At 31.9% G+C, this 13107-nt stretch overlaps 2 protein-coding genes across 3 annotated transcripts in view; one reads left to right on the top strand and one right to left on the bottom strand.

The window, feature by feature from the left end:
• Nucleotides 1–13107, bottom strand: part of LOC117180832 (pikachurin) — a 421131-nt gene that overhangs the window by 315749 nt on the left and 92275 nt on the right. The window lies entirely within an intron of this gene.
• The window catches only part of LOC117180834, a 44994-nt gene continuing 32803 nt past the window's right edge, over nt 917–13107 (top strand). The window contains exon 1 of one of the 2 annotated variants that reach the window (XR_004468058.1): nt 917–1100. Coding sequence is in view for 1 of the 2 variants with exons in the window: in XM_033373362.1 (XP_033229253.1) it covers nt 982–1054 (73 nt within the window). In the remaining variant the exon portion in view is untranslated. The remainder of the gene's footprint in view (nt 1101–13107) is intronic. The other variant, XM_033373362.1, reaches the window with a different exon arrangement.

Here is a 13107-nt window from a genome sequence, read left to right on the forward strand (position 1 = left end):
TTATTCTAGTCCTAAAACTGTTGAGTTTCCAGAAAAAATCCTTATAGAAGGTTTAGAAAATGAAGAATCACGAGATAGTTTTACAACACGTTTAGATTCTCTTCATGTGGACGATCATTCGACAAAAATACATAAGAATATATAGGTCTGGTCAATTGCACAGACACTTTTGTTTTTTTTTGTGGGCCTGTGTAATCTTCGGATTCGTACTTTCATTCTAGCCTATAGCAGTCTGGGAGATACGAAATCATAACTTCCTAGATGCTGCTTCGCTCTTTCATTTAAAACCAGACCTACTCCTAGCCTACCATGTAATTCACTATCTACTCCTGACCATATTTCAAATCTAGTTTTTAACACTCCGTTTTCTATGTTTCTACTTTCGCATCCCTTTTTCTTTGTTTCAAGCACACATAAAATATTTATTTTCCTCACATGCAGTTTCTCGTAATTCTTTTACCTTGAGGTCATTCACTGCACTAGCACTCCAAACACCCAGTCTCCATTCATCACCTGAAACATGACCTTTAGATTTACCGTGTTCATGCCTTTTGTCAATTAAAGTTCCAGTCCTTTCCGAGGCTATTTTATACTTTGTATTGTTCATTGTGTTACCGACGGGCTAATCCAGCTACCTGATTCCCGAATCGGTTGTTATGATTCTAAAACAAACTCCTAGAAGTATCTAGGAAAGATAAATTGTAATTGAGGGAAAGTTTGATTATTTCCTGTATTTGTGACCGTATGGGGTATAAAAATGTAGTTTAAGATCGGATGGTATTATTCGGGTAAATGCTTTCCGGCCGTCGGTACGTGCGGTAGTATTGCGCTTGCGCGGAAGCTGAACGGTGTGGAGTGTTTATGCCATTAGCGACAGTGGTGTGGTGGTCATGTCATGCCCGCCAGGGTATTGTAATCGTGCGGTGGCTTATTGATGTCATGCTGACGTCACATAGTGATTAGATATGAGTCTGAAGTGAGATGGTGAAAGGATCCCGACCACCAAGGAATACCCTGATCAGGTTGAGAGGTGAAAGACAGAATATCTTTATAGGTGAGACGAGAGGAGCTCGGAGGGCACCTATATGACGCAAGGAAGGGTAACACATTGTTTTTATTATACGCCCAACTACCACCTTTATGCAATAAGTTTATTTTCTGAGTCGAAATCATGTCAAAGTGAAGTAGAAATTTATCATATGGTGGAGATTGTATTTATAACGTCCATCCCACCAAACTTCAGTTAAGGAGAAAGGTTGTATTATATGGGAGTTTATCTGAAATATATACATTATATATTTCTTGTTATTTTTATATGATAGGCCTAAGTCTTTGAATTTATAATAAAAAGAGGGTTACCCACCCCCACTCCCCGGTTCAAAATCTTAGAGTTATTTGTAGTTTTTAGGTTTAAAATTTCTTTCTCATCGTAAAATTATAATAAATTGATATGAATTACTTATCTTTAAGTACATTTCCGGATTTCCTAGTATCTACATAACGAAACATAATTTTAAGAGTGGACAAATGTTCAAACTTTAGAATTTTCTATTTGGCTTTTCCCCCGAAATTCTTCGGATTTAATTAAATTCAATGAAATTTGAGCAAATTTAAAGAATTTAAAGCGTAATTGAAGATAAGTTAAACTAAAACAGTTGTGTTTTAAAGAATTCTAGGAAGTTTAAGGAAATAAAAATAATGCTAAGAGAATTTACACAAATCCAAGAAAAATTAAGAGAATTCCAGATAATTATAGCAATTTGAAGCACATTCAAGAAAACTTACGTAGATTTAAAGAAATTCGAGCAAATGTATAGATATTTAACCGAATTTGAGCGGAATTTAGCGGATTCAGGGAAATTTAAGGGAATTTGAAAAATTGAGACCGAAATAATATTATTTAATATAATTTAGAGAAAAATATCAAAATGTAGGCAGTTTTAAGAGAATACAAGAAAATTTAAGAGAATTTGGTGAAATTCAAAGAAAATCAAGCGAATTTGAGGGAATTTACGAGAGCCAAAGAGAATTTAGATCAATTTATGGGAACTTACACAGGTTCAAGGGAATTCAGAACAATTCAAAGGTATTCAACGGAAATTGTGTGGATTTAGACGAATTTTTAAAAATTCCAATGAATTAAAAAATATTTAAGTAAGCTAATTCAAGAAAGTAGAAAAACTCAGGAGAATTAAACGGAATTCAGGAACCAGCAAATGTAAGGGAAATTAGCCAAGTTCAAGGAAATTAAAGCGAATTTAAGGGAATGCAGGCAAATTTAAAAAAATTAAATCAAATTAAATTTAATTAAATTTAAGGGTACTCACATAGAGTCACGTAATCGTGAGAATTCAAGCAAATTCACATGCATTCAGTCGAATTTGAGGCGGTGTAAGCGAATAAGCGAATTAATGGAAATTCAATTGAACTTAATAGAATTTAATCTATATTAAGCAAGTAAAAGATAACTCAAGTAGAGGATTTAAGAAAATCCAAGTAGGGGAAACACCCTGCAGTATATAATGATTTACAGTAGATAATCTTAATTAACTGGAATATTGACAAAATGTTAATTAATTTTGTTCGTATATTATTCATATATTGTAAATAATAAACTAAGAAAATAGTGTAAATTATTAGTTAATAAAAACACATAAATTTTAGTTTTTTTTCAAGAAGTCTTTCGGAAAAATATCATTTTTAGGATTAAGGTATGTAAAAATGCTGTACTTTTCTATGACGGTTCAACATCTCGTTAAATGCCGTTGAATTTTCTCCTATCTAATGTAGAGTAATTCGGGAAAGGTATTAACACGAATTTAAATGTATTTGTGTGAATTAAAGCAAACTTAAGTAAATTCGAGTGAAGTTAGGGAAATGCAAGCAAATTGAAAAGAATTCCTGATTTATCTCATAAACGATTAATTCATAGGCATTAAGAAACTAAGAAAATGAATTGTGTTTGATTACGAAGAGGAAGCGGATTTTTTTCGAGAAAACCCGCCTATTCGATCATTTAAATAAAACATCTAGTACACGTAGATAAATCAAATTATTATTTATTGAAAATATATCATTATAACGAAGATAATTACAACGGTAATATTTAGGTCAGCATATCTTTAAAAAAAGGCAAGGCATAATTTCACTGAGATTCGGTGGGCGCAGTATCAATATTATGTGAGCAAGCTCAAGGAAACGGAAAAAGGACGGCTGGGTTTGTCAAAATTTGGTGTAGACCAAATATTTTCAGGGTGCCTAGACATTTTTTTGATAAAAAAACCTTTTTTACTGATTCTTTTTTTTTTTGCGAAAATCCCGAGAGCCATTTAAGCTATGGACAAAATAGAGTTTTCGCTTAATTCAGAGATTAAAGATGCATTCAATTTATGCATCGCTTTTGAAAGAAAAATATACGCTCCTTTAAAGATTTATTTGCACTTAGAAAAATAAACTTACTTTAAAAAAAAGCAAAAGCCTGATATGAAGGCAAATAGTAGGGCTAGGATTTGAGTTATGTACGAAAAACGACTAGGGAAACGACACTTCCATTCCATGGCCATGTAGTTCAAATTTTGTTCACCTGTAATGTGTGATGATAATTTATAAAAATACTATATTAAAGTTTCGAACTTAAAATATACTTAGAAATTGTAATGTACAAATTTTATATGCTTTCATAATTTGAAATCTTCCAATTTATTTTAAAGTCTTATGAGAATTTAGATGTTATAAGGGTACTTTTATTGAATTCAAATGTGTCTAAACAAATTTGCAGTAAAATTTAATTTCTAATTAACTAAAAGCCATCTCTGAGTATAAAAAGTTGACGAAAACAAACCATTTGCCGGACTGCTGAACGAATCCACTGTCGTATAAATAAGTCTTTGCTCACAAGAGAAAAAAATAAAGACAGATCCGAAGTTAGCTAAAAAAAACCGGAAATTTCTGAACCGTGCTTACTCTGTTCAAAGAGATTTTTTGGCGAAGCTCACTTAATGGAATTGACTCGAGTCTGGTAAAATAGTATTTTTCTTCTTTTTTTTCTAGCGAGCAGTGAACCCACAAAGAGAATTATTAACAGGACTGAAAGAGGGTGATATTGATCCAGACATTACCACGAACGTAGACTGATAACAAACAATTATTAAAATTAAATCCGAACTACCCTGTTTTTCTATACTTAAAATAAACATTATCAGAAATTAAAAGGTGATGAAATGTTTATTTAATAAAAAGGTTATAATAATTGTGTCGGCTAAAATTATAAGACAATATCAAGCTTTAGATATATTCAAACTCATTTATTTTACCAGGAGTAAAAGTTGTTCATCCGATCATGGTAGTTTGATTGAAAAATAAATCCTGTTTCGGGCTCCGAGAATCGAGAATAATCGTAATACAAATTCACTTTAAACTTGTTTTGTGAAGGATTTAAAATGATGAATATATCGCTATCAGTATTTGTTCACTTTTTTGAGCTATATTTGTGTCTATTTAGAGATTTCAATTTTAGTGCAAAGTATTACTAACATTTTATGATCGAAAAATGAATCCCTTCAAAAAGATTATTTTATAATGAAATGGAGACCATTTTATTGAAATTTCATAATTAGTTGTAATCAGAAAAAAGTTTATATATATATATATGAAGAATAAAAAGTTTTTTGCTGACAAGTGCAAAATTTAGGCAGGGGATGTTGAAGTCTTCATAAAGTTTTCAAGTCTGTATCAGCGGATGTTGAATATTCTGGACACAGTGCTAAAGACTTGTCGGACTTATAACTACGACAGCTTTAATCTTACATTCGTAATACCACTCGAGAATTTGTAATTCCCTCTAGTATGCTTTAATTTTTTCAAACAGTGTCAGCAATTTTTAAAAAGCATGAGAAAGTAAATTTTCAAACTATTTTTAAGCTTTGATAATACTATTAAAGACTGTCGCTAATTTTTATTTTATCGGAATTCATTAAACCGAATAACAATTTATCCTAATTTTTCCGAATTACCGTTTCATCTGATATTTATTTTCCAGAATTATCCTTTGCTCAACTTTTTATTTTCCTGAATTACTATTTGTCATAATTTTCATGCTTTCAATAAACATATTTCGAGTCGTTATTTATAAAATTATTATCACACCAAACAGTAATTTGAAAACCCCAAAATTAGGCCAAATGAGAATTCGTCAAAATAAAAAAATCTTTAAAAGTAATTGAGGAAACTAGAAGTTATGGTGAATTGCTATTCCGTAAAGTGAGTTTCGATCAAATAAGAATTACGGAAAGTAGTTTTACTGTACATGTTTACTGTCTTCATAAATACTGAATATAAGTTCGTGTACCGAATAAATATCTCAAGTTAAATACTTCACAGTAAAATTCTTTACCTTTCAAAGTTGTGCTTAGTCTATTTAAACTTTAAATAGAATTAAATCACATTATTATTTGCAAAATTATAGTGTATTCATCCAAGGAGTTTTTAAATGAATTTAAAAATTGCTTAACCATAATCATAATGAACCAATCAGAATTTTCTTTAATTGTTTCCTACAATATCTCTGATATTTAAAAAAATAAAAATTATATCATTATTCTATAATGAAATATTAAAATCGAAGGAGAAACTTCAATAGTTTGCAAAGTAAAAATAAGCTTTATTAGTATCTTAATAATCATACGATTCAAGTTTTTTTAGACCTTTCATTGTTACTTACGTTCGAAAAAATAGGCATTACTCAAAGCAAACTGAAAATTCTCTTAGATTTTTTCACTCAAAAAATCTAATTTGCAAAAAAAATAACACTCTACATTGTAGAGTGTTATAACAACTTTGAAATATTCTGGATTCCTTAATAATGTTGTGGGATATTCTACACATCAGAACACCGATTTCGTAACACTTGGTTTTGTAATACTTAGAATAGCTGGCTTGTGAAGTTTCTAAAAGGGCAGAGCGAGAGATAGTTGCAGCTCTCACATCGGAAGGGCCGTAGTACGCGAGTACTCAGTCGCGTACTTTGCGAAATATTATGCATTCAACTTGGAAACGGGTCCGGCGGTCCTGACTGTTTATATTTCGCTTCTCCCAATTTAGTAAAAAGGCTAATTGCAGACATCTCCCGGCTGTATTACTAAATCGGGGTGCTGGAGTAATATTTTTCTCTGCTTTAGAACAATCAAAAATATTCTGAAATATATTTGAATAAGTTAGAATGATCTGAAAAATTTAAACAACTAAATTTTTCTAAACTACCCGTGTGGAAATAATTCCTGGCAGACTGGAATTATTTTAGCGCCACTACTGGATTATTCGTGGCTGTCTGTTCACGCCGAATTAGATTGGCGCTCTTTTGGCGCTATCTATACCTACTAGATAGAAAAATCCATCACGCAGTTCTATGTAGACCCACAAATGTCGTTAGCCAGAATTTGACATCACATTAAAATAAAAATTCCGCCTAAAATCTAGCTTGGATCTAGAAAGTACTTCTAGTTGAACTTTGAAAAAGAAGGTGTCATTTAAAAACTAATTAATAAAAGATAACAAATTACATTTATTGCAATGCTCAAATCAAAGGAAATAGAAGAAATAAAGTTCCTTTGTTGTCAGTGCTGTCTCATAGCGCAGATTTGATAATTTAATTCATCACTGAATATCGATTGATCTGACGCACTATACATTGTTTATTGGTAAACTATTGAATAAAAGACAAAGCTAATATAAAAAATGATTGCTGAATAAAGACATTTTATCGTTAGGTTTTCTAGGAAAGTAATTTTCCTTTTCGTATGACATGTATCCAGTACTTATCTGCATTAAAATGACATATTTCCTAACCTCAAATATTATGCAGTGCTACCAACAGCACTCAACTTTCATTATGCAGTGCAATTTCAAAACTGCTACCAAAAAAGTTGGCAACAATGACGGGAACGGGATTGCAAGAATCAGATGTTTGCCATGCCGCCATTCAGTGTGAATACTTTTCGTTTCGCGACCACGAGGTTTGAAATTTTAAGAATCCTTTTTGATGTAAGGACGTTGGAATCAAGGCTTAAATTCAAAACTGGATTTTCTCATTTTACTCCATAAATACAAGAATTACGTATTTTCTAGATACTCAGGGCTTAGTCCTCTTTTCAATTAAATCTTTATGCGGAGTAGAACATTGGCTAATTCCAATAGTTTTTGTATAAGTTGTTTCTTTATTCTAACCCCAGCATTTGAAAAAAAAACATCTCACAAAAAAGCTATTGAAATTAAACAATTTTTCACCTCAAATAAAAATTTGATTCAATGCAGGAATAGGCTCTAATGATTAAAAGAATATGCCATTCTAATATTTATGGAGTAAAATGAGAATTCAATGTTGAGGTTGGCTCCTGTTTCCAAAACATTTACAATTGACATTTTCTTTTTCATCAATAACATTTGGAAACATTCTATCGAAAAAGCACATACGAGCTATATTCCATTATTCTTACAGAAATCTTGAATTTGTTAATATTCTCAATGTAGCTCATAGTGCTTTCATGTCAGGAATGATTTAATCATAAAAATAAGTATTAAACTTGCAATCTAGTTCGCATCTAGATCTACTAGATTTTACTAGATTCACTAGAACGCGCCAGTACCGCTGTTGTAGATAGCGGCTAGTCGATTGGAGCTTTACATTTGCGCACTGCCCCAGCATAGTTTCTAGAGATAGCGCCGGCATAGACTCGTGGCGGTGTAGGCTGGAACAGCTTAGCGCCATAAATTATTTTCACACGGGTACTTTGATTCGTTAAAACTGCTCAAATTAGTCTTAAACCTTTATAAAAATGCACGTTGAGTGAAAGAAGAATTGAGAAACAAAAATTAGGGGGAGAAATCAATAACCTAGGTCGAAAAGCGTTTCTGCGTTATAGAGTACATCCTAGTACATATATGTAATAAAAACTAATACTAAATAAAGCAGCGAAAGTTAAACTCTTGCTTTTTGCTAATAGAATAAATAAAAATATGTCTTTTAAATTATTTTAGTAATGACTTACATACTATTTTTATTCATAATACTAGGGAAAACTAAACGGCGATAATTATATTTCTATTAGATTATTATATGCGCATGTACCCAGGCAGAAAATTCTATATACAGTCAAATTCTACTATAGCACCGATTTGGAGGCTGACGGTGGGTGGGAACTAACTCATTATAGCCCGCCCCGCTTTTGTTTCTTCACGCCTAAGTGCTTGCCTGAGTGACAAGCGCAGATCCCTCGCACCCTGCGCAGCTCCTGTTACATCTACTTGCGGCGCGCCGTCGATTGTCGGAAGGGCTATAGAAGGGAGAGCTATTGAAGACTTTCACTGTAGTTTATACATAGTGGAAAAAACTGTATATAATATTTCTCACTATGTATAATATTTCAGCCGGGTAGCTCCATCCATTTTTTCACACACTGATTATTAAATTATAACTTACTCAATCCGTTGCAATTTGTTCTTTTAGAAAGCTTTTTTGTTTTTTCTGTAACATTAGGTTGAATGAACTTGGTACCGCTCAGCTTTACCCATATTAATTATTACATTATTTAGAAGTTACTCACATTCGACATTTCAAAAAACAAAATAGAAATCTACTTGAAAATTGCCTTTACTACCCTGCCAAATAAGAAAGTGGTAACTGTATTTTGGATTTGGCCCTTGATGCACATTTGTTGCTAATGTATTTAAATGTAAAACAGTTTCGAATCACTTGAACAATCCTCAATGGAGCTACGGCTTTCTTATTCTGCTCGGCGGCATATCACACAAAAACCCAAGGTATCGAAATGTTGCAAATAGTTGACAACTATATTGTGTAACATTGTACAGTGTTATGATGCAACTTTTTAGCTCAATTTAATACTAGGGTATTTTGTGTCACATTATGCAGAAAATTTTCAATTTACAATTGCAAATTCTGTGATTGTAATCTATACCAATTTTCAAAACATTCAAATTTCTATCACTTCTGACTCTTCAAAATCGATTCTTCCAAATATAGAATTTTAAAAGCTTCCTTTCATATATTTTAAAAATGCATTCTAATTAGAATGCTTTTCAGTTTCGCCAACAAGTTATTATTATGATAATCCCTTCAGTGCCCCCTTTTTAAACCCATCCTTTGAAGGAAGTTCCCCTAAAATTATAATCACAAGCTTGCTGAAGATCAAGTTTTCGTTTGCATTTGACTCGTGTAAATAGAGAACGAAGCTTTGGATGATTGTAAGCTCTTTAGAAAAGCCCAGTTCAAGAGTATTTCTTTGTGCAGTTAAATTTCAACCGCCTCGAGCATTATGTAACTCAGTTTGTGACTCATTTGATAGAAGGTTGAGGAAATAAGCTCGCTCATTTCTGCACCGGAGAATGACACAATTTGACTCGAGCATCCGGTACCAAGTCCATAAAATTTTTCCTCATATTGCTCCTCGTCACGCTCAAAAGCCCCAGTTGACGATAAAGCTGTTACTGTTATTAACTTTGGTATTATTAGTATTGTTATTAATATTAATAGAAGAATATGATGACCCTCATTGGATATAGGTTCCCAGGATGAAGCCGTTTTCGAATCCCGAGGTGCTACTCATTGCTGTATAGTATATAGTAGACGTGTCCGAGTAGCATGTCGCTATGGCAACGAGCCCTCTACGAGTTCTTATTGGTTCTCAACCTCGGGCACTATTAAAGTACTTTAAGAGTTTTCTCACTTGGGAGTATAAAGAGAAACGCTTTCCATTCCAGTTACACAATACGCTAAAACACATTTCATAATGATCTAGAAAAAGTATATTTTTTGTGTCTGAAGAGAAAACGAGAATTACTTTTGAAAATGTTCTAATTTTGAATGAGTATTTCTGATCCAAAAATAAGAAGGATTATACAACAGTTGCATAACTCTGCTAATCAGTGGAAGAACTTGCTTGAAATCATCTTGCAATTGCGTAAAATCAAGTGTAATCAGTTGGAGTCTATCTCCAATTACTTGGAATTAATTGTGAAATCAAGTGAAACCACGTAAGTCACGTATATTCACCTTCAATCATTCAACTTGCTTCGGTAGGCTCTTTATTAAGCGATAATAAGGTATGTAAATACAAAGACAAGTGAAAGAGTTGCTTCATAGGAAAAACTGGGGTTTCCAATAAGATTAGAATCCATTTTTATTTCCAAAGGAGCTGCAACAAAAATGAACCCCACTTGCTGAAAAGGAACCCAAAACGATAAATAAGTTCTAAATGATAAATTAGGTGTTCTAAAGGATTCCGATTGTAATTGATCTTACTTATAAAAAACCTGTTTTTCGTTTTGCCCACTTCGACATTTCGTTTAATTAATAACATCATTTTTACCTCAAAGCTCATATGTAATCGAAGTTGGTGAACAAAGCCTAATGAATATAATTAAATTACAAATTATTACCATAATTAAAATAGCACAGAAAAAACTTGGGGTTCGGTAATGTTGCGCCTTAAGTAAAGGTTGGTATAATGTAGAACTGAAACTCCAATAGAACTCTTCGTGAGGATTCATTTTTAGTTCGTTGATTTTCGATAGATGGCTCTTTGCATTTTCAACCGCGCATGTGCCGAATAGCGCGAGCCTGTTTGAAATCAATAAATACTATGACCAATCATGCATAAAAATATTGACAAATATTTTTTATTCTTTTTAAAAGAAAATAAATTGTATGATAGAAATACTCAACTTCATAAAAAATGTAATATTAAAGTAATATTTCAAGTGTCTATTATAGAATTTTAACTAGTACCGCGCTTTTTTGGTACATGCGCAGTTGAAATTGTCGTACTTTCACCATAACCTCAAAAACTGTCATTTCACATGCACTATTTTTCTCTCAAGAACTGCTAATTTCTATAATTTTAGTTTCTTCATTAAAATTTTTCCAGTGCAATATTATTTATACCAAATTGCAAAATAAAGTGTGCATCATTAACTTGTAAAACGTTCGAAGTGATTTAAGGTAGAAATTACACAAAAGAGCTCTATTGGAGCCGTTTCAATCCATACTTTCCGTTCATTTAGAAACCATTTACCATTTTAAGTTCCTTTTCAGCAAGAGAGGTTCCTTTTTGTTGCAGTTCCTTTGTAACCAAAAATTTGTTCTATTAGAAACACTAGTTTTTTCTGTGAGATATAATAACTTGATAAATATCATTTGTAGGTTATATAGCAAAGTTTTCAACATAAAGGCATATTCATATGCCATATGTGTTTCTATGTTATTTTCAAGAGCACTCTGAAGGAACCCTTTTGGCTCCCTACAGGTATCTATTGGTGCTTAAGTTTTAAATGATACCAACTTTTATTTGAATAGCAACTTCGGGGTGCTTACAAGAGTAAATGGTAGTACTAGTTTACCGAACTGTGGGATTCTTATTTCTTATCAATACTCTACAGAGTCTGTGGTAGTTAAAGATGAGCTTTTTACCTTATTTAATGTAGTAATATTATGAATTTCAAATGAAATAATCTCTGAAAAGAACTTGATATAAAACAGTTGTTCTGAACCCCCCTTATGGAAAAAAATTTTCGAGAAAAACGCAACTAAAGTTGATGACTTCTATAAGCGCATGTATTGCAAATGTTCTTCGAATAAGAAAGATACCCGAACCCGTTTGCTTTAAGAACATTAATATATTACTAATAGATACAAAAACCTATAAGCATGGGTTAGGATAACTACCATATTATTTTCGAACACATTTTTAATATTTATTTTACTGTAAATTTATGAAAAGTCTATTGAAACTTACTAAAAGCTAATGAAATAGTTTCCTGTTCTTAAAAAGGATACTTGTTTTTCTATTTCAAAGGGTGCTTTTTTAAACATTTGTATAACCAACTTTTTTCATATCCAAATATTCTGGAATTACCTAGAATGATCTGAAATATTAATAAATGTTTTAAATGGATGCTCTAAAATAATCTGAAATTTTATACATATTAAGGAATTTTCTGGTTTGTTTTTCAATTCTGTAGGAATCTGGACTTTATTCCTAAAATATTCTTGAAAGGTTCCAGAACATGCTGGAGTTCTGTGGGACATTTTTGAGTTTCTTAATAGAGTTTTCTCAAAATATGTTACATTTACAACTCTCTTTAAAATTTACTATACTGTTATAGAATTTCCCTACATTCTCTAATTTGACTCAATCAACTTTAGGAAATATCAGGGAGTCGGGTAGCTTATTTATTAACAAATTAGCTTATATCCAAAGAAATAGAAATTTGAATAGTTAGCTATTGGATCAATCAGAAAGTTCGTTCGGGTTTTTCAATAAACTTCGAAAGTTGAAAATTAATATAAAGAAGCATACCTAATCAATGATATATGCACCATTGTTATCTATGGCTTGTCGTCATCTTGTTAGTAGCTGCATAATTTCATCGTTGTAGACTTGGGTCGATTTTTTAGCAAAAAAAGTGACCGTATATCCCCGGTAACCATTCGGGAAAACCAATATTGCAAAAAATAGAAAGAATATTTTAATTTATTTTTTTGCCACTGTCTTTAAGCTAAACATCTCAAAAATGGAAATGTTCTAAATCATTAATACGATCAAACGTAAAATGCTCCTTGATAATAATTAAAGAGATCTACTTTAAAGTTATCGATAAACTATCACATAAAATGAAGCTTCAGCTCTAACAACTAAGAAGCCTCATTAAGGGATATAATTTATCTTTAAGTTTCTATAGTTTTTAAGTTTAATTGCTCCGGAAACGGCACTGGTGGAAATATTGCCTCTGGCAAAGAAGGCAAAGTCCTTTGAAATTTCGTCGTCTGCCCATTAACCCAGATAAAGTTTTTGAATTGTTCACGTGAGCATGTGCTTGCTTTCGTTGGTCTGATAACGTCGGAAACTGTAATGATTAGGAAAATGTCGAGTGACAGAGTGCAAATTTCAATAGAATCGACTAAAGTCTATACAAACCTCCATTTCGAAATAAATCATTATTTTATTGAAGTCTGATTATAATTGAAGCTTCCATATGTTTTTCAAAAACAAAATATTTCTCTCATTTCTAAATAAACTTTTCACCATTTTATTT

This window comes from Belonocnema kinseyi, chromosome 9 (genome assembly GCF_010883055.1).
Source record: "Belonocnema kinseyi isolate 2016_QV_RU_SX_M_011 chromosome 9, B_treatae_v1, whole genome shotgun sequence".
Lineage (NCBI taxonomy): Eukaryota > Metazoa > Arthropoda > Insecta > Hymenoptera > Cynipidae > Belonocnema > Belonocnema kinseyi.